The 25,797-nt window shown below is 56.3% G+C and overlaps 3 protein-coding genes and 1 gene segment (V, D, J or C); all 4 read left to right on the top strand.

The window, feature by feature from the left end:
* Window positions 1–4,156: 4,156 nt before the first annotated feature.
* LOC115614057 lies at window positions 4,157–5,691 on the top strand. Its single transcript, XM_030500305.1, has 2 exons — window positions 4,157–4,680; window positions 4,917–5,691. Exons 1-2 carry the CDS (start codon window positions 4,236–4,238, stop codon window positions 5,243–5,245), a joined length of 774 nt encoding a protein of 257 aa, XP_030356165.1. The 5' UTR covers window positions 4,157–4,235; the 3' UTR covers window positions 5,246–5,691.
* Window positions 5,692–6,266: 575 nt separating this feature from the next.
* LOC115614061 (vacuolar protein sorting-associated protein 29-like) lies at window positions 6,267–8,707 on the top strand. Its single transcript, XM_030500313.1, has 4 exons — window positions 6,267–6,309; window positions 6,666–6,854; window positions 7,420–7,655; window positions 8,228–8,707. Exons 1-4 carry the CDS (start codon window positions 6,307–6,309, stop codon window positions 8,343–8,345), a joined length of 546 nt encoding a protein of 181 aa, XP_030356173.1. The 5' UTR covers window positions 6,267–6,306; the 3' UTR covers window positions 8,346–8,707.
* Window positions 8,708–9,249: 542 nt separating this feature from the next.
* On the top strand, window positions 9,250–12,648 carry LOC115614487 (immunoglobulin lambda-1 light chain-like). Its single transcript, XM_030501457.1, is given in 6 exon segments — window positions 9,250–9,304; window positions 9,438–9,824; window positions 10,180–10,492; window positions 11,454–11,591; window positions 11,686–11,893; window positions 12,631–12,648. Coding segments are annotated over 6 exon segments (1,110 nt in total). The 5' UTR covers window positions 9,250–9,258.
* Window positions 12,649–12,817: 169 nt separating this feature from the next.
* On the top strand, window positions 12,818–23,952 carry LOC116915278. The segment is given in 3 exon segments: window positions 12,818–12,869; window positions 22,751–23,049; window positions 23,929–23,952. Coding segments are annotated over 3 exon segments (369 nt in total).
* The last annotated feature ends 1,845 nt before the right edge of the window (window positions 23,953–25,797 follow it).

Genomic DNA, 25,797 nt, shown 5'->3' with positions numbered 1-25,797 from the left:
CTTGTGCATGTTCTTTATTCAATTCTCAAACTAAAATCAAGCTACCATAATGTTATTAGTATTCAAGGACAAGGCACAACTGTGTATTTTCTGCACAGGACTGTGCCTGCATGACTTGGCAAAAGCAGATCCATGATTGAGCAGAGGCTGGATTGGCTGCTCTCCAATGGAGAGAGGTCATCAGAGATGGATGTGCCCTATAGTATCTTCAGTAACAAATACTTTTTCCACAATTCCCCTCTTCCTGAAGAGCTGTTCTGACGCTGGAGCTAAGAAAATACCTGTCTTGGCTGTGTGACAGGATACGGTTGGCTTAGGCCTTAGTGGGTTATGCAGTGTTCTCAAGGTCACCAGCATCAGGTGAAGCGCGGAGCTGCTTTTCTCTCAGCCAGTGTAACAAAGCAGTCTGGGTGCTGCCTGCAGGCTGGCCTCCAGCAGGGCAGCCTGTTGCTTGTGGTGTGAAAGGATTTTGAGGCCACTTTCAGATGCTTAACTACTGAATTTTCATGGCAGGATTAATCTGTTAATTGCTAACCTCTAGCTGCTAAATATGGGCAAGTTCTCAGCCTCTTGCCTGGATCTGTGGGGAAATCCAGGTCTACCTGGCAAAAGCTGGCAGCAGATACTGGAGGCTGGTGTTGCGAGCCCTGCCCCTTAAAAATGTCTATAAATGTCAAGACCTAAATTCTTGGTGGTGGATAATGTCCTGAGCTGTCCCTGCCCTTATCTCGGGTTTCTTGCGCTCTCCTGAGGCAGCCAAGGGAAAATGAGGTGCCAGAGACTCAAAGCCCGAGTGCTCTGTGTGCTGAGAAGCCCCAGTGTCCTGAGCAGGAGGAACCACTGTGAAGAAGTTGTTGTAACTAACTCCTTTTAAGAAATGAATGCTGGGGACTGATGGTGCTGTGGGGGGGAAGCTGTAAAGGAGAGCTGTCAGGAGCACCTGCAGCAAGTGTGTGCTGTCTTCTGTCCCGTCGTGGCTAAGTGCTGGTAATGCTGCTGCTGGAGCTCCTGAGCAGCTTTTCCTGGTGACTGGTCTCTGGAAGGCCAATGCCAGCATGGTGATGGTGTTGGAAGTGGGCTCATCCAATGATGCAGGTGCATGTTCCTCTGGCTTTGGTTTCCTTCAGAGCTTTTCTCTTCCAGCAGAATGGGGGGAATGGATTCATCCCTCTCCTGGCTGAAAACTGAGCTCTGCCTGGGAGAGGTTCCTTCTGCCACAGTGCAGCCATCTCGGACAAACCACAAAGTTTAGGCCTTAATCCAAGCTGGCTTTGGCTGCCTCGGAGCTGCTGTGCCATGTCCAAGTGACTGCTGAATAAAGCCCCTTTCCAAAGCTGTGTCATTGTTTCTGTGGTGTGTGACACCAGCACCCCCAAAGCAGAAGCTGAGCTGTGCTGTCTCGCTGGATGACTGAGGCTGTAGTGCTTCTTTTCCCATAGGTGAATTCAGATGCAGGATTTCCCACTTTGCTCAAGTTCATCAGGGTGCTTGTTTCATCCAGCAGATCGATGCAGTCTGGAATGAGACTTTCCCTGTGTTTTGGGATGATCCGGGATTCTTATGCAACCTCTTTGTCACCCTCTGCCGCTTCTCTACTGGGGAGTGATGGATCATCACTCTGGTGACTGTTCAGGAGCACTTGTACCTTCAGGCCTGCACTGACACCTCCCCTTCAGGTGAGTGATGAGGATCAGGACACAGCACTGCAGGTTCACCATCCCTTGGCAGTTGGCTGCAGACGGGGTGAGCCCTGAGATATGAGTGTGGTCACCCCAAATTCAGGGGCCCCAAGGACATGGCAGGAGGCACAGCAGGTGGCTGAGAAGTGCCTGCTGTCACGGCCAGCAATGGTAGGATCCCTGCGTGGCCCTCAGCAGGGCTCTGAGCTGCTGTATTACAGCAATGTCTGCTGGTGGTTGATGCTGGGAATGCTCCAGGTTAGGAGCAGGGATGAGTTATTTTGATTTGGGGAAAATGATTCTGGTTCATGAAGTGTCTCTGTCCTTTATTTCATCAAACATGAGTAGGAAAAAGCAGCGAGCACTGGCCCCTTCCACGAATCTGTGCTGGTCACAAGGGGAAGGAGCTGGAGGCTGTGACTCAGTCACCAGATGACACTTTGGCCGTGAACTCTCACCGAGTTTGTCGCGATTGAGAAACCTCTGGGGCTGACACACGTCAGTGGCCGGAGCTGGGGATCCAGCTCAAATAGCAGAGGGAGCAAAGGCACCACGTGTGTCTGGGTCAGGCAAAGGCTCTCAGCCAACTGAGCAAGGTCAGGACAGGATCTGCCCGTTCCCACCAGCCGCAGATATCTGCTCTCTGAAGCTGAGGGACAGGATTAGAGCCAGGGATCCCTTCCCACACAGCCGGAGCAGAGGAGCTCTGCTGGCAGCTGTCACTTACCTCTTGGCTGTTCTGGTTGTGCCTACATAAGCAGAGTCCCCTCCAGTGATCCCCCAGAGCTGCCTCTGGCCTCTCTCCCTGCAATCAGCTTAGCTCTCCTGGGTTTTTTCCTCCATTATTCATCGTGTAGAGGTTAAAGATCTCCCTTTTTAAACAGATAATGCAAAGGATGCAGCTGTGCCTGGCAGAGCTTTCCTGCCCTGCTCCCTAACCACTGGGCATTGAGGGGCCATGTCCCTCCTTATGGCCCTATGGGGCCACCACCTGGTGATGATGAAGATGCTTCAGGTGACCAGCTGGCCCCCAGAGCTGAGGTGAAGCTGGTGCTTTTCCTCTGTGCCTGTATCTCACTGTAACAAACATTCCATGGACAAATTCCCTTTCTTCAAAATGCCCCTTCTTGCATGAGGGCGTGATTTCCTTCTGCCTTGGTGGGTCTTCATTTCACAGTCTTGGTCTAATCCATGGATAGAGTGTATGTGTGACCCGCCTCACCTAGGGCATATGTGCAGAGTGGCTCATGTTCACCTTGTGGAGTTGAACACCCAGCCTTGAATGGGCTTTGGAGCTGGTCTCGTGGTGCTGGTACCGCCTGCTGTAGGCTGGCTCTAATAAGTCTCTAATAAGCAATTTTGCCTGGATAGGACACAGCTGCAGGTACAGGGAGTGCTGTGTGGCACCTATATGCTCCCCATCTCCCTGGCAGGTGTACAACAGCCCTTGCTGCCCTCCCATATGCAGCAGCCCAGCTGCGTAAGGTGCTATGTGATCCCATCAGGTCTAACTGTCACCTTCCTACTTCATGATGCTGCAGGTGTGGACCCTGCTCTGTGGCATCTGCATTATAGCTGCTCTGATTGTCCCCATCACCATGTTTTACCCCCATTTCCCCTTTCTGCTCCCAAGGGAGGTCATATAGGTAATTGCTTTTTTTACACCAACTTGTAGAGAATGAGCTAAAACCAGACAATCCATTGGGTGCGCCAGCCCTTGCTCAGAGCACTGCAGGGTGGCACCACAGCAAAGCAAGTGTCCAGCCCACAGTGTTGCACCCTTGGATGATGGTGGTGCTTCCTCTTCAGTTTCTCCCTGTGCCAGGGACGCAGTGCTGGAGTTCTAACGAGGCTGGGCTCTGTCTCAGAGCTGCATTTTCCTTCAAATCGAGAGCTCACATGGGCCAGGCACATCAGGAGCCACTTGCAAACATCTTTGTCTCTCGGACAGCTTGGGTGCAGGGCTGGGTGCTCCAGAGGGGAGGGAAAGAGCCATTCCTGGATGGTAACATGGTGGGACTGGTGGGGGCTGAGCCTGCCTGTGGAGGACAGGTGGGACACTGTGACCACCCTGCAGCAAAGGTCTGCCATGGGCTGGTTGCTGCAGTGACGTGCTGGGGGGGGGGCGGCAGCCCCTGACAGTATAACGTAGCTTCTCCGGCCCTGTGCTGGGTGTCACAGGCAGGAGGGGTGTTGCAGCTGGTGTGTCTGGCAGCCCTTGCTGTAACGGTCTGCTGTCCTTCCGCACGCGGCACCAGCTGAGCTGCAGCCATGTCTCGCTGCGCCCACTCCCTTGGGAAATGCCTCGTGGCAGGTGACTTCGGCGGCCACCCCGGTGTGTTTGCCCATGGCAGAGCTCTCGGCAGCTCCCAGCCTGTGCCGTGCGGCAGTCACTCTTGTTGCAGCTGCGTGGAGAAGGGGGCAGCAACTTTCCTTACGTTGCTTTTGCGATGAGCCAGCTGCCAGGGCAGCTCTGGCACATCCTGTCTTTCATTGTCCCTGGTGGCAGCAGAGCCAGCTTGTTCCAGCCTGCTGCTACCACAGGGCACCCTTGGCATGGTGTGGCTCAGGCTTCTGCATATTGGTGGTGGAGGACCTGGGGCAAAAGGTCCCAGGGAAACCTCTCTGTCCCCCATCAGAGAGGAAGGATGGTCAGTGGTGCCGTACCCCAGTGCCGGGGCAGAGAGTGATGGACTGCGCATCAGTGCACCGGGAGGAAATGGCCTAGCCTGGGGTGAGGCGGGTGGTGGGTCGCAATGCTCAGCTCTCACCCCACTGCTTCGAGCCCGCTCCCTGAAGCCTGGCTGCAGCAAAGTGAGCAGCGTGAGGAGCTGGAGTCCCCGAGCCCCCTGTGTCATTTACATACACCTCACCAGCAGCAGCACAGCAACCCGGGTTTGTGTAGCACTGCAGGCCCTCTCCAAAACAGCCTCCCATCCTCCGTGTCCTGCCATGGCCCTGGGCTTCATGGTCCTGCTCCTGGTGGGAATGGTGGAGACAGGTAAGGGTGGTATGGTTGAGCAAGCTGCTATCTCGTGCGGGGTGGTGGCAGGACTGGGCTGTACAGGGAGATGTTAGTCTGAGCAGCACGTTTTCTTCCAGGGCTGTGCGCCGTGATGTGATGAGAGGATGGAGGTTGGGTAATGGGCTTGCCTCAAGGGACAGGGGGACACTTTGGGACTGAGGGTGATGTGGGACATGGCTCAGCCCATCAGTAACTTCATCCTTGGTGCACAGCTTCCAGGGCTAAGCCTGTGCTGACCCAGCCAACCTTCATGTTGTTGCTGCCTGGGCAGACTGCTCGGCTGTCCTGCACCCTGAGCCCCCAGTACAACATCAGTGAGTTTGGCATCTCCTGGTTCCAGCAGCGCCCGGGGCAGTCCTTGACATATCTGCTCTATTACAACTCTGAGCGAGAGAAGCACAAGCCCACCAACACTCCCGACCGCTTCTCTGCTACCAAAGACGTCGCCAGCAATGCCTGCATCCTCACCATCGCATCCGTCTGTGATGAAGACAACGGCAACTATTACTGCTCCCTGTCACATCCCTTCAACTGGTTTTAGAAGCAAGAGAACAAAAGCTTTTTGCTTTTCCCTTTGCAAGCCTGACATGAGTCATTCAAGAGGAAGGTGGCAGCCCTAGGAGGAATGGAAAACGACCCTCTTGTGTGCTGCAGAGAGCCCAGCAGCACTGCAGTGTGCTGCGAGGTGGATCAATCTCCTCTTCAACCCCAAATGTCCCCCATGGAGCATTAGACAGCCTGACACAGAGTGAGACCAGCCAGGGCTCGGCCCTGAAGCGCATTAGCAGGGATCTCCTGCTGCTGTGGGAGCTCTGCCATGGCCGGGCTCTCCTGGGCTCTTTCAGCATCTGGCACAATGCAGGCTTGATCCGGCTTCGGCTTCTGTGTGGTTTGTTTCACCTGATAATAAAGGTTAATGCTTTGCCACGGGGCTTGTGTCGTGTGTGTGATGTCCTGAGGAGCCCCCGGAGCTTCTCTGCGGAGATGTTGCCGTGCCTGGGGGTACCTGATGAGAAGGGTGAACCAGAGGCGTCGTGGTGGGGAGTTGGATGGGATCTGCGGGAGCTGGATGGAGCTCAGCCATCCCTGGCAGAGCCCGCCTTCACCAGAGCCAGCGCCCTCCATGCGCGGGGGCGCTGCCCCATGCCCTAAGGACCTGTCCCCTTCCGCAGCACCCTCAAAGCCGTCTCGAGGCCCCCAGAGCGTCCCTTCACCCGTGTCTCCGCGCAGCCACCTCCCCTCACCACACAGCCCAGCTCAGCCCCAGCCCTCCCAGTCTTCTGGGGGGAAAAGGACGCGTTTAACCACACAGACACTTGTAGGTGCTTGGCATGCACGTTTTCACACAGAAAGCGAGTGCACTTTGCACAAAAATCCCATAGATTTCACTTAAAACACTCTGGGGACACACACGCGCCAAAGCGCTTCGTCCCCCGCGCGGCGCCGCGGGCACACGGGCGGGCGTTAGGACCCGTCCACAGGCGCCGACATCACGTGGGGAGCTGCTGGCGCTGCCATTGGCTTGGCGGAGGAGAAAAAGGATGCGTCACGTCCTGGTTACTGCTGTGCGCGTCCTGGTAACGGAGCGGGCGGAGCGGCGCGATGGTGAGCGGCGGCTGGGCCGGGCCGCTCCCTGCGCCTCCGGGGGACGGGCCCAGCGCCCGTGGGTTCGGCGTGGGGCGGCTCCTTGTCCCGCCTCGCTTCTTTGGTCTCCCTCGGGCAGCGCGTTGCCTCAGCTGCGGCTACACAGAGCGAGAGGCCTGGTTCCCGCGGTGGGAACGGGGGCTGGCTGCCAGGGGGTGCCGGCAGTGTTTCCTCACGGCGGCATCGGGCAGAAGTCCCTGCTGGGCCCCTAATGGCCAGCCGGCCCTTGTGAGCGCCCTGGAGCGGCAGGAAGGGTTTGTGCTGCTCTGTTGAGTACCCTGAGATTAACTCTCATTTTCCTCCTGCTATGTGTGGAGTTGGTGTTAGTGTTAGGGGATCTTCACATCCCGCACCGGTGCTCTGGTCTACCTGTGAAATTCAAGAAGCTGCTGGTTCCAGGAAAGATTCAGCACATCTTGTGTACAGGAAACCTCTGCACCAAGGAGAGCTATGACTATCTGCGGACCCTGGCTGGGGACGTCCACGTTGTTAGAGGGGACTCTGAGGTAGTGTTCTTGTTGCTGTTAATTTCTCAGCCTCCTTCCTGAGAAATCTGTGGTCTCAATTAGACTTGGGAGTCCTTCGGTATTAGCAGTTCCTGAACTGTAATTCACCAGGACAGGAGATAGGAATGAGTAACATTGAAGAAACAAAATTATTTTCTAGACCCCTCTTGTTTGGGGGAGTCGTACATGCACTTGGTTCACATGTACAAGCCTGTGGTTGCTGTCAGGCCACAGGAGGCCCCCAGCTGGCTGCATAGCTGCAGGAACTGGGGGCGTGTGTGTGTGTGTGTGTGTGTGTGTGTGTGTGTGTGTGTGTGTGTGTGTGTGTGTGTGTGTATTTACTGTTGGGCAGCCTTGAGGCTCCTGATCTCTGCACAAACTTTCCACTCTGCTCTGTGGTTTCTCTTGCTGGGGTGTGGTACGAGCATCCAGTGGGTCTGCATGTTGAGAAAGACCTTGTGCTCTCCAATAGTAAAAGGCAGATTTATATTTTGGGATGTAGGAACCTGTATTGTGTAGGTGAGGGCTCTCTGGCTCATTTATAGCTGTGCTTTTGCCTTTTCAGAGCCTGAATTATCCTGAAGAGAAGGTTGTAACTGTTGGGCAGTTCAGAATCGGGCTGATTCATGGCCATCAAGTTATTCCCTGGGGCGATGTGGCCAGCCTGGCCCTGCTGCAGAGGCAGCTGGATGTGGACATTCTCGTCTCTGGACACACACATAGATTTGAAGCATTTGAACATGAAAACAAATTCTACATCAACCCAGGATCAGCTACAGGAGCCTACAATGCTTTGGAAACGTGAGTGAGGGAAGCCCTGAGCTGCCCAGCGCAACAGACCCCATAGGTGATACCTGAGCATGTGCATTCACCTGTGAATGTCCAGCCACTGTGCTGCAGAGTGCTGCTGAGGTGCTGTGGGGAGCAGGAGGCCAGCTCTCTCCACTCCTTGGGAACGCAGTGGGGCTCCCCTGTCACCAGGGTTTGACTTAGCCCAGTGTTACTTGTGCCAGCTTGGCACTGGTATGTCTGGGGCTTCTTCCTGGGCCTGGAGAGGGGTGAGTTGCAGCAGTGTCTTGAAGTTGTTTTGCTTTCTGGTGTCTTCCAAGAAGCTACATGCTAATGCTTTGTAGACTATCGGACTATTGGAGGCACTGTCAGCTTAAATGTCTGAGCAAGGCATGACTTGGGCTTTGCTAGGCAAAGTGCAACTCTGCCTGAGGTGCTGGGGTTGGTGCCTGCAAACTGCAATGTTTCCTAGATCCCTGCAGCCCTGGGCAGCTGAGTGCATCAGAACACATAAACATAAGGTATGTTAATAGCAGGAAGTGTGAGTTGATTGGGAAGATAGACAAAGTATGTTTTCTTTCCAGGAACACCATGCCTTCATTTGTGTTGATGGATATCCAGGCTTCCACAGTTGTGGCTTATGTATACCAGCTAATTGAGGATGATGTGAAAGTAGAAAGAATTGAGTTCAAGAAGTACTGAATCATGTCCAACTTGCTTGTTGACTTCTCACCCCCTTTCATTCCTTCTCTTCCCGGTGAAGTCTAGGTGGAGGCAGGCCACCAGGGGGTGCTGCTGCTGCACGATAAAGTAGCCACAGCACTTTATTGTTTGTGAGCTTGCAAAAAACAAAACAAAACAAAACCCCCACCAAAACCAAGTTAGTCTTGGTTCCCAAGTAGAAGAAACTGGTGATGAAGAGACAGAGGACTGTAGAGAATTTCCTGTGTCTATGGAGAAGTTGCTGTGTTCCTAAATAAGGGAGTTGTGGAGGGTGGTGGTAGTTTGGCATTGAACCTCTTCTGTAAAATGAATAGCATAATAAACACCAGTCTTCATGTGTCTGTGTCTTATTCATCATGCTTCAAAAAGATGAAGGTGGGCTGGAATTTGGTGTGGGAGGGCTCTGGGGGCTGGAAGGAAGCTGTGCTTTGCCTGGTTGGTGGGTGGTGCTGGGCCAAGGTGGCTGCAGAAGGTGCTTCAGCAAGGCAGGGTACACAAGTGTTTCTGCCATCCCTTAGTGCATGTCTTGGCTAAGGCTGTATGTACTAAAACCAGAGCTGAGGACCAGTTGTCTGGGCAGCTTGATCCAGCTGGTTGTAGACCTGTGGATCCTGAGAGAAACCCATCTGTGGAGCTCTGGTGTGAAGCAGCACGTGGTTTTCCCAGTTGAGTGACCCTAAGAGCAGACAGCCCAGACTGATCTTGGTGCCTTTGGTGGGCAACAGACGTACCTGCAGCAGGTGGGGGAGCGCTAGGGCGGGAGCTGGCTGTGAATGCTGGGGCCATGTTTCCACAGAGGGGCTGTGCCCAGGTGGGAGGGGGGTTAAGAGGGACCCAATGTCCCCAGCACAGCCCCGTTGTGGTGGAGACATGGAACTGGTGGGATCGCGCCATGGCCTGGGCCCCTCTGCTCCTCGCGCTGCTCGCCCATGGCTCAGGTGTCCTGGCCAGACCCGCTGCGTCCACACGGGGCCTTTGTGCACAGGGGCCCTGTCCCGCTGCCCAGGCAGGGCTGTGCTCCCGGGCACTGGCTGACCCCCGTCTTCTCCCCTCTCTCCTCTCTCTCTCCAGGTTCCCTGGTCTAGGCAGCGCTGACTCAGCAGCCCTCATCAGTGTCAGCAGAGATAGGAGAGAAGGTCCAGATCACCTGCTCTGGGGTTAGCAGCAGCAGCAGCTATGGTGTTGGCTGGTACCAGCAGAAGGTACCTGGCAGTGCCCCTGTAACTGTGATCTACGGTAGCACCAATAGACCCTCGGACATCCCTACGCGATTCTCCGGATCCAAGTCCGGTTCCACGGCCACATTAACCATCGATGGGGTCCAAGCCGAGGATGAGGCCGTCTATTACTGTGGGAGCTATGAAAGCAGCACTGATGCTGTTGTTGTGATGCAGAGAGATGTGAAAGTGAGCTACAGAGAAGCGTCTCTGTCCTTCTCCTTCACTGGGGAGCTGGGCTGTAGGCCTGCAGCAGCTTCATGTCCCCTCTGCATGGCCATGGTTGTGAATATCCGCCTGACTATACAACACCATGCAGGATGTGACCCTGGGCCTGTGCCTGTCCTGAGAACAGGAATTGCGTTGCCTTCGTCTGCCTCTTGCTTCATGCTGCTGGCGGGGATGTCCTCTTGCTTCTCCCAGCAATCCTCAGAAGCCTGCAGGGCTCACTCCTTGGGCTCTGTCTGTGGGGCTGGGGTCTCTCTGTGCCCTTAGGAGCTTTGTGCACAGGGGCCCTGTCCTGCTGCCCAGGCAGGGCTGTGCTCCCGGGCACTGGCTGACCCCCGCCTTCTCCCCTCTCTCCTCTCCCTCTCCAGGTTCCCTGGTCCAGGCAGCGCTGACTCAGGAGCCCTCATCAGTGTCAGCAGAGATAGGAGAGAAGGTCCAGATCACCTGCTCCGGGCTTAGCAGCAGTGGCTATGCTGTTGGCTGGTTCCAGCAGAAGGTACCTGGCAGTGCCCCTGTCACTGTGATCTATAGCAACAGCAATAGACCCTCGGACATCCCTTCGCGATTCTCCGGATCCAAGTCCGGCTCCACGGGCACGTTAACCATCGATGGGGTCCAAGCCGAGGACGAGGCCGTCTATTACTGTGGTGGCTGGGACAGCAGCAGCAGCTATGGTGTCTGGTGACAATGAGTAGTAGGAAGTGAGACACATACTCCAAGATCAGGGGGAGGTTTCTGACCTTCTCCCCCCTGGCTGAGCAGAGTTGTGGCTGTGAGGCTGAGGCAAGTTCCTTTCCTCTCTGCACAGCCAGAGCTGTGAATGTCCTCCTTTTCCTGTCCCAGAGAACTGGAGGGGTTACTCTGTGGCTTGGGACCTTTTTCCTCCTCCCTGCAGAGTTCACAGTGTGGCATCATCTGCCGCCCTGCTGCCTCTTGCTACTGACAGCCATGTCCTCCTGCTGCTGCCAGAACTGCCTTTCTACTGGGATGTGTTTGCCCGGGCTCTGCTCCCAAAATGGACAGGAGGGAGTGGGAGCATTTTTCCTGGAGACACAATGGGGCACATGTAGCTGAGATGTTCTCTCACGCCACTTATAGTCCTATTTTCTTATTTCTGTCCCTGTCTCGGGAGTGGCTCTGGTCTTTGCCGTGCCTGTGTGAGTGCTTATGAATAACTTATTTGTTGTGTATCCCTTAGAAAAAACTGATGGAATGCTTTTTAGTAACAGCACTTTCCTGACGCTTCCTTCCCTTATGCTGAAAAATTACAATAGATTTGGACCTTGCTCCTCCATGCATCTTTCATTTTCATGTCCTGAAAAAGAGACCTAATAACCAAGTACTAATTATTGACACAAATCAAAGAGTAGCTCTGGGAATTTGATCACAATCTCTTGTGGGCAGCACAATCATTAAACTCCCACCCTCTTTGTTCATCTGTCAGGCTCAATCATTGTTTTAGTGTAAGTTTGAAAATTAATTTTCTGTTAAAAAAAAGGATACAGTCAGAGCAAACAGCTGCCTGAATGAGAGGTGTGCTCTCCTCCAGCTGTGGCACTCCCTGTCCCGCTGCCCGGGCAGGGCCGTCCTCCTGGGCACTGGCTGACCCCCGTCTTCTCCCCTCTCTCCTCTCCCTCTCCAGGTTCCCGGGCCCAGGCAGCACTGACTCAGGCCCCATCGCTGTCAGTGGAGCCAGGAAAGACCATTCAGTGTCCAGATCACCTGCTCCGGGCTTAGCAGCAGCAGCAGCAGCTATGGTGTTGGCTGGTTCCAGCAGAAGGTACCTGGCAGTGCCCCTGTCACATGATCTATGACAACACCAATAGACCCTCGGGTATCCCTTCACGATTCTCTGGATCTACGTCTGGCTCCAGAGGCACTTTAACCATCACTGGGGTCCAAGCCGAGGACGAGGCCATCTATTACTGTGGGAGCTGGGACAGCAGCAGTGCTGATCAGCGTCCTGGTGTCCCCAAGGTGGCCGTGGTTGGGTGCTCCTGGTTGACCATCAACTGCCTGCCATGCATGGGGGCAGCAATGCTAGTGGTGGGTGTGGAGGGTGTGGAAGAGACAGAGCTCCTGGTAGCGCAGCCCTGTTGTGTGGCTGGTTCCTCCTGCCCTCAAAATGTCTTGTCCTGTGTCTGGTCCTGTGGCTCAGGTAAGCTGGGAGAAACACTGTCATCTCTGCCACCCTGCTCTGGTCCCTGTGCTCCCTGCCAGTTCAGGGCTGATGCCCACGTTCCTCTGTTAACAGCAGCTGTGCCTAAAGGCCCTGTGTCTGTGTGTGAGGCTCCCCCTCTGAGCACAGGGTGCCTTGGTCAGGGTCCCATAGAGAAGTCCTGCAGGCTGTGGCAGGAGCTGGAGATGTCTCTTGACATGGTGGAAGCTGTTATAGCGAGGAGGGACAGCATGGGCCTGGTCCTGTGTGAGGCTTTGCTCTCAGTTCCACTGCTACTGTCCCTGAGGCCTGCCTTGTCCCCACACGGTGTCAGTGTGGCCCCGCACCACAGTCCTGAGGTTCATGGGCAACCAGGAGGCAAAAGGGATGGGGACAACCAGGTGCCCGTGGGTAACTCCCTGGTGCAGGTAGCAGAGGGGCTGCCCCTGGGCAGGCAAGTGTTGAGGACGATATGTGCACTTGATTGGTACAAGCTCCAGCGCAAGCCTATTTGCGGTTGCTGTGAAGCCACTGCAGACCCATGTCTCGCTTTGTAGTGGGAGGAACTGGGGCTTGTGTTTCCTCACTGCTGGGTAGCCTTGAAGCGCCTGGTCTCTGTGCGGTTCCAGTCCCCTTCAAATCCCAGTTCTCTGCTCTGCAGTTCTATTGTGGCACTTGAAGAGGAGCAGCCCCTGCTCACGGAGCCAGGAGGGAGGTGGGGAGAGAGATGCAGGAAGGATCCTGCCGCGATCCAAGGAAGAGCCATGGCCTGGCTAGGTGGGGGCTTAAAAGGGAGTTGGGGTCCCCAGCACTGCCCCACTGTGGTGGAGACATCTAGCTGGTGGGATCGTGCCATGGCCTGGGCCCCTCTGCTCCTCGCGCTGCTCGCCCATGGCTCAGGTGCCCTGAGCTGTGCCCACACGGGGCCTTTGTGCACAGGGGCCCTGTCCTGCTGCCCAGGCAGGGCTGTGCTCCCGGGCACTGGCTGACCCCCCATCTTCTCCCCTCTCTCCTCTCCCTCTCCAGGTTCCCTGGTCCAGGCAGCACTGACTCAACCCTCATCAGTGTCAGCAGAGATAGGAGAGAAGGTCCAGATCACCTGCTCCGGGATTAGCAGCAGCAGCGGCAGCTATGCTGGCTGGTACCAGCAGAAGGTACCTGGCAGTGCCCCTGTCACTGTGATCTACAGTAGCAGCAATAGACCCTCGGACATCCCTTCACGATTCTCCGGATCCAAGTCTGGCACCACGGGCACGTTAACCATCGATGGGGTCCAAGCCGAGGATGAGGCCGTCTATTACTGTAGTAGCTCTGACAGCAGCAGTGTTGCTGTTATTGCGATGCAGAGAGATGTGAAAGTGAGCTACAGAGAAGCGTCTCTGTCCTTCTCCTTCACTGGGGAGCTGGGCTGTAGGCCTGCAGCAGCTTCATGTCCCCTCTGCATGGCCTTGGTTGTGAATATCCTCCTGACTATATAACACCGTGCAGGACGTGACCCTGGGCCTGTGCCTGTCCTGAGAAAAGGAATTGCGTTGCCTTTGTCTGCCTCCTGCTTCATGCTGCTGGCGGGGATGTCCTCTTGCTTCTCCCAGCAATCCTCAGAAGCCTGCAGGGCTCACTCCTTGGGTTCTGTCTGTGGGGCTGGGGTCTCTCTGTGCCCTTAGGAGCTTTGTGCACAGGGGCCCTGTCCCGCTGCCCAGGCAGGGCTGTGCTCCCGGGCACTGGCTGACCCCCGCCTTCTCCCCTCTCTCCTCTCCCTCTCCAGGTTCCCTGGTCCAGGCAGCGCTGACTCAGGAGCCCTCATCAGTGTCAGCAGAGATAGGAGAGAAGGTCCAGATCACCTGCTCCGGCTTAGCAGCAGTGGCTATGCTGTTGGCTGGTTCCAGCAGAAGGTACCTGGCAGTGCCCCTGTCACTGTGATCTACTACAACGACAAGAGACCCTCGGACATCCCTTCGCGATTCTCCGGATCCAAGTCCGGCTCCACGGGCACGTTAACCATCGATGGGGTCCAAGCCGAGGACGAGGCCGTCTATTACTGTGGTGGCTGGGACAGCAGCAGCAGCTATGGTGTCTGGTGACAATGAGTAGTAGGAAGTGAGACACATACTCCAAGATCAGGGGGAGGTTTCTGACCTTCTCCCCCCTGGCTGAGCAGAGTTGTGGCTGTGAGGCTGAGGCAAGTTCCTTTCCTCTCTGCACAGCCAGAGCTGTGAATGTCCTCCTTTTCCTGTCCCAGAGAACTGGAGGGGTTACTCTGTGGCTTGGGACCTTTTTCCTCCTCCCTGCAGAGTTCACAGTGTGGCATCATCTGCCGCCCTGCTGCCTCTTGCTACTGACAGCCATGTCCTCCTGCTGCTGCCAGAACTGCCTTTCTACTGGGATGTGTTTGCCCGGGCTCTGCTCCCAAAATGGACAGGAGGGAGTGGGAGCATTTTTCCTGGAGACACAATGGGGCACATGTAGCTGAGATGTTCTCTCACGCCACTTATAGTCCTATTTTCTTATTTCTGTCCCTGTCTCGGGAGTGGCTCTGGTCTTTGCCGTGCCTGTGTGAGTGCTTATGAATAACTTATTTGTTGTGTATCCCTTAGAAAAAACTGATGGAATGCTTTTTAGTAACAGCACTTTCCTGACGCTTCCTTCCCTTATGCTGAAAAATTACAATAGATTTGGACCTTGCTCCTCCATGCATCTTTCATTTTCATGTCCTGAAAAAGAGACCTAATAACCAAGTACTAATTATTGACACAAATCAAAGAGTAGCTCTGGGAATTTGATCACAATCTCTTGTGGGCAGCACAATCATTAAACTCCCACCCTCTTTGTTCATCTGTCAGGCTCAATCATTGTTTTAGTGTAAGTTTGAAAATTAATTTTCTGTTAAAAAAAAAGGATACAGTCAGAGCAAACAGCTGCCTGAATGAGAGGTGTGCTCTCCTCCAGCTGTGGCACTCCCTGTCCCGCTGCCCGGGCAGGGCCGTCCTCCTGGGCACTGGCTGACCCCCGTCTTCTCCCCTCTCTCCTCTCCCTCTCCAGGTTCCCGGGCCCAGGCAGCACTGACTCAGGCCCCATCGCTGTCAGTGGAGCCAGGAAAGACCATTCAGTGTCCAGATCACCTGCTCCGGGCTTAGCAGCAGCAGCAGCAGCTATGGTGTTGGCTGGTTCCAGCAGAAGGTACCTGGCAGTGCCCCTGTCACATGATCTATGACAACACCAATAGACCCTCGGGTATCCCTTCACGATTCTCTGGATCTACGTCTGGCTCCAGAGGCACTTTAACCATCACTGGGGTCCAAGCCGAGGACGAGGCCATCTATTACTGTGGGAGCTGGGACAGCAGCAGTGCTGATCAGCGTCCTGGTGTCCCCAAGGTGGCCGTGGTTGGGTGCTCCTGGTTGACCATCAACTGCCTGCCATGCATGGGGGCAGCAATGCTAGTGGTGGGTGTGGAGGGTGTGGAAGAGACAGAGCTCCTGGTAGCGCAGCCCTGTTGTGTGGCTGGTTCCTCCTGCCCTCAAAATGTCTTGTCCTGTGTCTGGTCCTGTGGCTCAGGTAAGCTGGGAGAAACACTGTCATCTCTGCCACCCTGCTCTGGTCCCTGTGCTCCCTGCCAGTTCAGGGCTGATGCCCACGTTCCTCTGTTAACAGCAGCTGTGCCTAAAGGCCCTGTGTCTGTGTGTGAGGCTCCCCCTCTGAGCACAGGGTGCCTTGGTCAGGGTCCCATAGAGAAGTCCTGCAGGCTGTGGCAGGAGCTGGAGATGTCTCTTGACATGGTGGAAGCTGTTATAGCGAGGAGGGACAGCATGGGCCTGGTCCTGTGTGAGGCTTTGCTCTCAGTTCCACTGCTACTGTCCCTGAGGCCTGCCTTGTCCCCACACGGTGTCAGTGTGGCCCCGCACCACAGTCCTGAGGTTCATGGGCAACCAGGAGGCAAAAGGGATGGGGACAACCAGGTGCCTGTGGGTAACTCCCTGGTGCAGGTAGCAGAGGGGCTGCCCCTGGGCAGGCAAGTGTTGAGGACGATATGTGCACTTGATTGGTACAAGCTCCAGCGCAAGCCTATTTGCGGTTGCTGTGAAGCCACTGCAGACCCATGTCTCGCTTTGTAGTGGGAGGAACTGGGGCTTGTGTTTCCTCACTGCTGGGTAGCCTTGAAGCGCCTGGTCTCTGTGCGGTTCCAGTCCCCTTCAAATCCCAGTTCTCTGCTCTGCAGTTCTATTGTGGCACTTGAAGAGAAGCAGCCCCTGCTCACGGAGCCAGGAGGGAGGTGGGGAGAGAGATGCAGGAAGGATCCTGCCGCGATCCAAGGAAGAGCCATGGCCTGGCTAGGTGGGGGCTTAAAAGGGAGTTGGGGTCCCCAGCACTGCCCCACTGTGGTGGAGACATGGAGCTGGTGGGATCGTGCCATGGCCTGGGCCCCTCTGCTCCTCGCGCTGCTGGCCCATGGCTCAGGTGCCCTGAGCTGCGCCCACACGGGGCCTTTGTGCACAGGGGCCCTGTCCCGCTGCCCAGGCAGGTCTGTGCTCCCGGGCACTGGCTGACCCCCATCTTCTCCCCTCTCTCCTCTCCCTCTCCAGGTTCCCTGGTCCAGGCAGTGCTGACTCAGCCCTCATCAGTGTCAGCAGCGATAGGAGAGAAGGTGCAGATCACCTGCTCAGGGAGCAGCAACAACTACTATGGATGGTACCAGCAGAAGGTACCTGGCAGTGCCCCTGTCACTGTGATCTACAACAACAACAAGAGACCCTCGGACATCCCTTCACGATTCTCTGGATCTGTGTCTGGCTCCACGGCCACGTTAACCATCGATGGGGTCCAAGCCGAGGATGAGGCCCTCTATTACTGTGGTGGTTACGACAGCAGCAATGATGTTTCCACGGGCCACAGAGAAGGGCTGAAGCTTTGTCTTCCACACATGGGAAGGGATGTTTTCTGTGGTGCAGAGCTCCAGGGTCATGCGTGAGGCTGCCAGGCAGAGCAGGGCTGGCCAGGGGCTGCTCTGTTGTGCTGTATGAGGAACTCGTGAGCTACTGCAGCATTGGCTGTGTTTGCATCTTTGTGTCTCTATGAAGCCCCTGGCCCTGAGCTATGCCCCCATATGGCCCCATGACAGCAAGGGTCTGCCCAGCATCCCAACCTGTTTTGTGTTTGAGAGCTGTCTCCTGGGTATCTGGCAACTGGCTGGCCTTATCCCTCTCTGCCTTGTGGTGCTTGGCTGTGGCTCATGTGCCTCAGCCAGATTGGGGACTTTGAGCACAGGGGTCTCATCCCTGTGCCACTGCCTGGGCAGGGCTGTGCTCCTGGGCACTGGCTGACCCCTGTCTTCTTGCTTCTCTCCTCTCCCTCTCCAGGTTCCCTGGTCCAGGCAGTGCTGACTCAGCCTCCATTGCTGTCAGTGGAGCCAGGAAAGACCATTCAGATCACCTGCTCCGGGCTTAGCAGCAGCAGCTATAATTCTGTTGGCTGGTACCAGCAGAAGGTGCCTGGCAGTGCCCCTGTCACTGTGATCTATTGTAGTGACCAGAGACCCTCAGGTATCCCTTCACGATTCTCTGGATCTACGTCTGGCTCCAAAGGCAATTTAACCATCACTGGGGTCCAAGCCGAGGACCAGGCCATCTATTACTGTGGGAGCTGGGACAGCAGCAGTGCTGATCAGCGTCCTGGTGTCCCCAAGGTGGCCGTGGTTGGGTGCTCCTGGTTGACCATCAACTGCCTGCCATGCATGGGGGCAGCAATGCTAGTGGTGGGTGTGGAGGGTGTGGAAGAGACAGAGCTCCTGGTAGCGCAGCCCTGTTGTGTGGCTGGTTCCTCCTGCCCTCAAAATGTCTTGTCCTGTGTCTGGTCCTGTGGCTCAGGTAAGCTGGGAGAAACACTGTCATCTCTGCCACCCTGCTCTGGTCCCTGTGCTCCCTGCCAGTTCAGGGCTGATGCCCACGTTCCTCTGTTAACAGCAGCTGTGCCTAAAGGCCCTGTGTCTGTGTGTGAGGCTCCCCCTCTGAGCACAGGGTGCCTTGGTCAGGGTCCCATAGAGAAGTCCTGCAGGCTGTGGCAGGAGCTGGAGATGTCTCTTGACATGGTGGAAGCTGTTATAGCGAGGAGGGACAGCATGGGCCTGGTTCTGTGTGGGGCTCTGCTCTCAGTTCCACTGCTGCTGCCCCTGAGGCCTGCCTTGTCCCCACACGGTGTCAGTGTGGCCCCACACCACAGTCCTGAGGTTCATGGGCAACCAGGAGGCAAAAGGGATGGGGACAACCAGGTGCCTGTGGGTAACTCCCTGGTGCAGGTAGCAGAGGGGCTGCCCCTGGGCAGGCAAGTGTTGAGGACGATATGTGCACTTGATTGGTACAAGCTCCAGCGCAAGCCTATTTGCGGTTGCTGTGAAGCCACTGCAGACCCATGTCTCACTTTGTAGTGGGAGGAACTGGGGCTTGTGTTTCCTCACTGCTGGGTAGCCTTGAAGCGCCTGGTCTCTGTGCGGTTCCAGTCCCCTTCAAATCCCAGTTCTCTGCTCTGCAGTTCTATTGTGGCACTTGAAGAGAAGCAGCCCCTGCTCACGGAGCCAGGAGGGAGGTGGGGAGAGAGATGCAGGAAGGATCCTGCCGCGATCCAAGGAAGAGCCATGGCCTGGCTAGATGGGGGCTTAAAAGGGAGTTGGGGTCCCCAGCACTGCCCCACTGTGGTGGAGACATGGAGCTGGTGGGATCGTGCCGTGGCCTGGGCCCCTCTGCTCCTCGTGCTGCTGGCCCATGGCTCAGGTGCCCTGAGCTGCGCCCACACGGGGCCTTTGTGCACAGGGGCCCTGTCCTGCCCAGGCAGGGCTGTGCTCCCGGGCACTGGCTGACCCCCACCTTCTCCCCTCTCTCCTCTCCCTCTCCAGGTTCCCTGGTCCAGGCAGCACTGACTCAGGAGCCCTCATCAGTGTCAGCAGAGATAGGAGAGAAGGTCCAGATCACCTGCTCCGGGTTTAGCAGCAGCAGCAGCAGCAATGCTGGCTGGTACCAGCAGAAGGTACCTGGCAGTGCCCCTGTCACTGTGATCTACAGTAGCAGCAATAGACCCTCGGACATCCCTTCACGATTCTCCGGATCCAAGTCTGGCACCACGGGCACGTTAACCATCGATGGGGTCCAAGCCGAGGATGAGGCCGTCTATTACTGTAGTAGCTCTGACAGCAGCAGTGTTGCTGTTATTGCGATGCAGAGAGATGTGAAAGTGAGCTACAGAGAAGCGTCTCTGTCCTTCTCCTTCACTGGGGAGCTGGGCTGTAGGCCTGCAGCAGCTTCATGTCCCCTCTGCATGGCCTTGGTTGTGAATATCCTCCTGACTATATAACACCGTGCAGGACGTGACCCTGGGCCTGTGCCTGTCCTGAGAAAAGGAATTGCGTTGCCTTTGTCTGCCTCCTGCTTCATGCTGCTGGCGGGGATGTCCTCTTGCTTCTCCCAGCAATCCTCAGAAGCCTGCAGGGCTCACTCCTTGGGTTCTGTCTGTGGGGCTGGGGTCTCTCTGTGCCCTTAGGAGCTTTGTGCACATGGGCCCTGTCCCGCTGCCCAGGCAGGGCTGTGCTCCCGGGCACTGGCTGACCCCCGCCTTCTCCCCTCTCTCCTCTCCCTCTCCAGGTTCCCTGGTCCAGGCAGCGCTGACTCAGGAGCCCTCATCAGTGTCAGCAGAGATAGGAGAGAAGGTCCAGATCACCTGCTCCGGCTTAGCAGCAGTGGCTATGCTGTTGGCTGGTTCCAGCAGAAGGTACCTGGCAGTGCCCCTGTCACTGTGATCTATCGCAACAGCAATAGACCCTCGGACATCCCTTCGCGATTCTCCGGATCCAAGTCCGGCTCCACGGGCACGTTAACCATCGATGGGGTCCAAGCCGAGGACGAGGCCGTCTATTACTGTGGTGGCTGGGACAGCAGCAGCAGCTATGGTGTCTGGTGACAATGAGTAGTAGGAAGTGAGACACATACTCCAAGATCAGGGGGAGGTTTCTGACCTTCTCCCCCCTGGCTGAGCAGAGTTGTGGCTGTGAGGCTGAGGCAAGTTCCTTTCCTCTCTGCACAGCCAGAGCTGTGAATGTCCTCCTTTTCCTGTCCCAGAGAACTGGAGGGGTTACTCTGTGGCTTGGGACCTTTTTCCTCCTCCCTGCAGAGTTCACAGTGTGGCATCGTCTGCCGCCCTGCTGCCTCTTGCTACTGACAGCCATGTCCTCCTGCTGCTGCCAGAACTGCCTTTCTACTGGGATGTGTTTGCCCGGGCTCTGCTCCCAAAATGGACAGGAGGGAGTGGGAGCATTTTTCCTGGAGACACAATGGGGCACATGTAGCTGAGATGTTCTCTCACATCACTTATAGTCCTATTTTCTTATTTCTGTCCCTGTCTCGGGAGTGGCTCTGGTCTTTGCCGTTCCTGTGTGAGTGCTTATGAATAACTTATTTGTTGTGTATCCCTTAGAAAAAACTGATGGAATGCTTTTTAGTAACAGCACTTTCCTGACGCTTCCTTCGCTTATACTGAAAAATTACAATAGATTTGGACCTTGCTCCTCCATGCATCTTTCATTTTCATGTCCTGAAAAAGAGACCTAACAACCAAGTACTAATTATTGACACAAATCAAAGAGTAGCTCTGGGAATTTGATCACAATCTCTTGTGGGCAGCACGATCACGAAACTCCCACCTTCTTTGTGCATCTCTCAGGCTCAATCATTGTTTTAGTGTAAGTTTGAAAATTAATTTTCTGTTAAAAAAAAGGATACAGTCAGAGCAAACAGCTGCCTGAATGAGAGGTGTGCTCTCCTCCAGCTGTGGCACTCCCTGTCCCGCTGCCCGGGCAGGGCCGTCCTCCTGGGCACTGGCTGACCGCCGTCTTCTCCCTCTCTCCTCTCCCTCTCCAGGTTCCCTGGTCCAGGCAGCACTGACTCAGCCCTCATCAGTGTCAGCAGAGATAGGAGAGAAGGTCCAGATCACCTGCTCCGGGATTAGCAGCAGCAGCAGCTATGGTGTTGGCTGGTTCCAGCAGAAGGGACCTGGCGGCGAGCCTGTCACTGTGATCTATTGGAACAACCAGAGACCCTTGGACATCGTCTCATGATTCTCCGGATCCATCTCTGGCACCACGGGCACGTTAACCACCACTGGAGTCCAAGCTGAGGATGAGGCTGTCTGTTACTCTGGTGGCTGGGACAGCAGCAATGCTGATCAGTCTCATGGTGACATTGAGCTATAGGCAAGTGAGGCCTTGCTTGTCAAAGGTGTTGGTTTTATCTCCTCCTTCCTCTCAGCCAGGCAGGGCTGTCTCTTCAGCTTTGGGGTTTTCCATTTTCCCTCCCCATGCCCTTCCCTATGTGCTGTGCCTCAGGGCAGTGACTGTGTCTCCAGTGATGGGGCCATGGTACTGGTGAAGCCCTGGCTGGGCTCATTTCCACTGCTGGTATCCACGTGAGGGGCAGAGGAGGCTGGGACAGTGCTAGGAGATGGACCTATGGAGCATCCTGAGAAAAGCTTTGCAGCAGTTCTCCCCCCGCAGGCTGAGTCTCACCTGGAGCCCTGTGGCAATGCAACTGTGCTGGGCGCCAGGGATGGGTGCAGGGGCATTTGTCAGCCTACAGAATCCTCGGGTGCTGCAGCACAGCAGGGACCTCCTGCCTCAGTCCCTTGCTCTCACATGGCTCTGGCTCACCCACCCCAGTGTGTGTGTCCCGGCGGAAAAACGCCAAGATTATATCTGGGAGTAGCAACCACGTTTATGGCTGGTTCCGGCAGAAGACACCAGGCAGTGCTCCTATCACTGTGATCTACGAGAGCACCAAGAGACCCTCGGGCATCCTTTCATGATTCTCTGGCTGTCTCTTACTGTGGTAGCTACGACAGCAGCACAAATGCTGACGCAGTGACGTGGAGCAATGGGGAAGTGATACAAAAACCTCCTTGCATTGCAGGAACCAGTTAGGAGTCTCTGCTGTCCCTGTTTGATGGTGGGACAGGTCCCCGCCATGGCCCTGCCCTGTGCTGCAGGTGGCTATGCCTGATGTCCCAGCTCGGCTGTCCCTTAGACCCCCATGTCTGTGCCCATCCCCTGTCACTTGGCGAGGAGCTCTGCAGCACCAGGGAAGGTGCTTTTCCCCATGGCCACGCTTCCCATCACAGAGCTCCAAGCTGAGGCCGAGGCTGTTTTCCCAGGTGCTGGCTGGGACACCAGTGCTGGTGAGGGTCATGGTGACTCCCAGCTCTGGGGAAGTGACACCCAAGGCCACTGTTGCCCCAGGTCCCCTCTGGTGCTGCCTGCTGCTGCAAGTGCTACTTGGATGCTGTGTTGGAGCGGCGCATGTTCCTGTGAGGCAGCTCCTGCCATGGGGCACGTGTTCTGCTCCAGCAGGTGTCCACAGGCAGCCCACAGGGAGATGGACCCCTGCGATTTTATTGTGGCACTTAAAGAGAAGCAGCCCCTGCTCACAGAGCCAGGAGGGAGGTGGGGAGAGAGATACGGGCAGGATCCTGCTGCGATCCAAGGAAGAGCCATGCCCTGGCTAGGTGGGGGCTTAAAAGGGAGTTGGGGTCCCCAGCACTGCCCCACTGTGTTGGAGACATGGAGCTGGTGGGATCGTGCCGTGGCCTGGGCCCCTCTGCTCCTCGTGCTGCTGGCCCATGGCTCAGGTGCCCTGAGCTGTGCCCACATGGGGCATTTGTGCACAGGGGCCCTGTCCCACTGCCCAGGCAGGTCTGTGCTCCCGGGCACTGGCTGACCCCCGTCTTCTCCCCTCTCTCCTCTCCCTCTCCAGGTTCCCTGGTCCAGGCAGCGCTGACTCAGCCCTCATCAGTGTCAGCAGCGATAGGAGAGAAGGTCCAGATCACCTGCTCTGGTGCTAGCAGCTACTATGGCTGGTACCAGCAGAAGGTACCTGGCAGTGCCCCTGTCACTGTGATCTACGGTAGCACCGGTAGACCCTCGGACATCCCTACGCGATTCTCCGGATCCAGTTCCGGCTCCACAGCCACGTTAACCATCGATGGGGTCCAAGCCGTGGACGAGGCCGTCTATTACTGTGGTAGCTACGACAGCAGCACTAGTGCTGGCACAGTGACGTGGAGCAATGGGGAAGTGATACAAAAACCTGCTTGCATTGCAGGAACCAGTTAGGAGTCTCTGCTGTCCCTGTTTGATGGTGGGACCGCCATGGCCCTGCCCTGTGCTGCAGGTGGCTGTGCCTGATGTCCCAGCTCGGCTGTCCCTTAGACCCCCATGTCTGTGCCCATCCCCTGTCACTTGGCGAGGGGCTCTACAGCACCAGGGAAGGTGCTTCTCCCCGTGGTCATGCTTCCCATCACAGAGCTCCAAGCTGAGGCCGAGGCTGTTTTCCCAGGTGCTGGCTGGGATGCCAGTGCTGGTGAGGGTCATGGTGACTCCCAGCTCTGGGGAAGTGACACCCAAGGCCACTGTTGCCCCAGGTCCCCTCTGGTGCTGTCTGCTGCTGCAAGTGCTACTTGGATGCTGTGTTGGAGCGGCGCATGTTCCTGTGAGGCAGCTCCTGCCATGCGGCACGTGTTCTGCTCCAGCAGGTGCCCACAGGGAGACAGACCCCTGCCATTCTATTGTGGCACTTGAAGAGAAGCAGCCCCTGCTCACAGAGCCAGGAGGGAGGTGGGGAGAGAGATGCGGGCAGGATCCTGCCGTGATCCAAGGAAGAGCCATGCCCTGGCTAGGTGGGGGCTTAAAAGGGAGTTGGGGTCCCCAGCACTGCCCCACTGTGGTGGAGACATGGAGCTGGTGGGATCGTGCCATGGCCTGTGCCCCTCTGCTCCTCGTGCTGCTCGCCCATGGCTCAGGTGCCCTGGCCAGACCCGCTGCGTCCACACGGGGCCTTTGTGCACAAGGGCCCTGTCCTGCTGCCCAGGCAGGGCTGTGCTCCCGGGCACTGGCTGACCCCCGTCTTCTCCCCTCTCTCCTCTCCCTCTCCAGGTTCCCTGGTCCAGGCAGCGCTGACTCAGGAGCCCTCATCAGTGTCAGCAGCGATAGGAGAGAAGGTCCAGATCACCTGCTCTGGTGGTAGCAGCTACTACGGCTGGTACCAGCAGAAGGTACCTGGCAGCGCCCCTGTCACTGTGATCCACAACAACAACCAGAGACCCTCGGACATCCCTTCACAATTCTCCAGCTCTACGTCTGGCACCACGGGCACGTTAACCATCAACGGGGTCCAAGCCAAGGTTGAGGCAGTCTATTACTGTGGGAGCTGGGACAGCAGCACTGGTGCTCGTCAGGGTCATGGTGATGCTAAGATTCCTTTTTTCCTTCCTGTTTGTTCCTACACCTCCCCTGCGTGGGGAAAAGCTGCAGGGAGCAGGCAGTCGGTGCCCTGTTGCACTTGCACCTCTTCCAGCTCTGCTTGTGCATGGTTTTGTCTGCATCTCTGCTCTGATGCCACTTCCCCTCTGGTGCTGCCGGTGCAGTTTTGGTGTGTGATGCTGGGCACCTCCATCCTTGCGCTGGGTCCTGCAAGTGATGGTTTCCGTTGTGCAGTATTGCCGTCCTGCTGGGCAGGGGGAGTTTCTGTCCCTCTTGTGTCTGAGAGCCTTTCCATGGGGGTGAGCAGGCTTAGGGGAATCCTTGGCTGGGAAAGGATCCATTGACTCTGAAAAGGTGTTTCCGTTGCAGGCTGTGAGCTGCCAGGCACTATGTCCCTCCCGTGCACCACCAGGCCTCTCCTCCCACTGACAACTCTGGGCCTGGGCTGCCTTTGTGGACATTCCTGACTTATCTCAAGGGGTGCAGAGGAGCCAAAGGGCCAGAGTCCACGTGCCCTGGGTGCTTTGTGCTGTTGTGGTGACAGGATGTATGTGGGAAGAGGATGTTACTTGGGGCACATTTGGTCTTTGAAAGGCCCTGCCCTGGCAGAGCTCATGCCCCCTGCCCCGGCAGTGCCCTGTCTCTGGTCTCCTTGGTGATGCATCTCACCAGCCCAATGTGTACTGGAGATTCATCCATTCCTTCTGTCACACATCATCTCCCAGTGAGCTCCCTGGACTGGAGACTTCCTGCCCTGCAGCCCCTGGCACAGGAGACCCATCACTGTCCCACTGCCCAGGAAGGGCTGTGCTCCTGGGGCACTTGCTGACCCCATCATCTGCCCTCTCTCCTCTTCCTCCTGGTCTCTAGGCAGATCTACTCATGTGCCCTTAATGTAAGCGTCCCCAGGAGAACATATCTGCATCTCCTGCTCCCTGATTAGCAACAGCTATGGCTGGTTCCAGCAGAAGGGACCTGGCAGTGCCCCTGTCGCTGTGATCTATCAGAACAACCAGAGACCCTTGGACATCCTTTCACGATTCTCTGGATCCATCTCTGGCACCACGGGCATGTTAACCACCACTGGAGTCCAAGCTGAGGATGAGGCTGTCTGTTACTGTGGTGGCTGGGACAGCAGCAATGCTGATCAGTCTCATGGTGACATTGAGCTATAGGCAAGTGAGGCCTTGCTTGTCAAAGGTGTTGGTTTTATCTCCTCCTTCCTCTCAGCCAGGCAGGGCTGTCTCTTCAGCTTTGGGGTTTTCCATTTTCCCTCCCCATGCCCTTCCCTATGTGCTGTGCCTCAGGGCAGTGACTGTGTCTCCAGTGATGGGGCCATGGTACTGGTGAAGCCCTGGCTGGGCTCATTTTCACTGCTGGTATCCACGTGAGGGGCAGAGGAGGCTGGGACAGTGCTAGGAGATGGACCTATGGAGCTCCCTGAGAAAAGCTTTGCAGCAGTTCTCCCCCCCCAGGCTGAGTCTCACCTGGAGCCCTGTGGCAATGCAACTGTGCTGGGCGCCAGGGATGGGTGCAGGGGCA

This window comes from Strigops habroptila, chromosome 11 (genome assembly GCF_004027225.2).
Source record: "Strigops habroptila isolate Jane chromosome 11, bStrHab1.2.pri, whole genome shotgun sequence".
In the NCBI taxonomy this organism is placed as follows: Eukaryota; Metazoa; Chordata; class Aves; order Psittaciformes; family Psittacidae; genus Strigops; species Strigops habroptila.
Note: the sequence above shows the minus strand (reverse complement) of the source record. Positions and strands in the feature narration are given on the sequence as shown.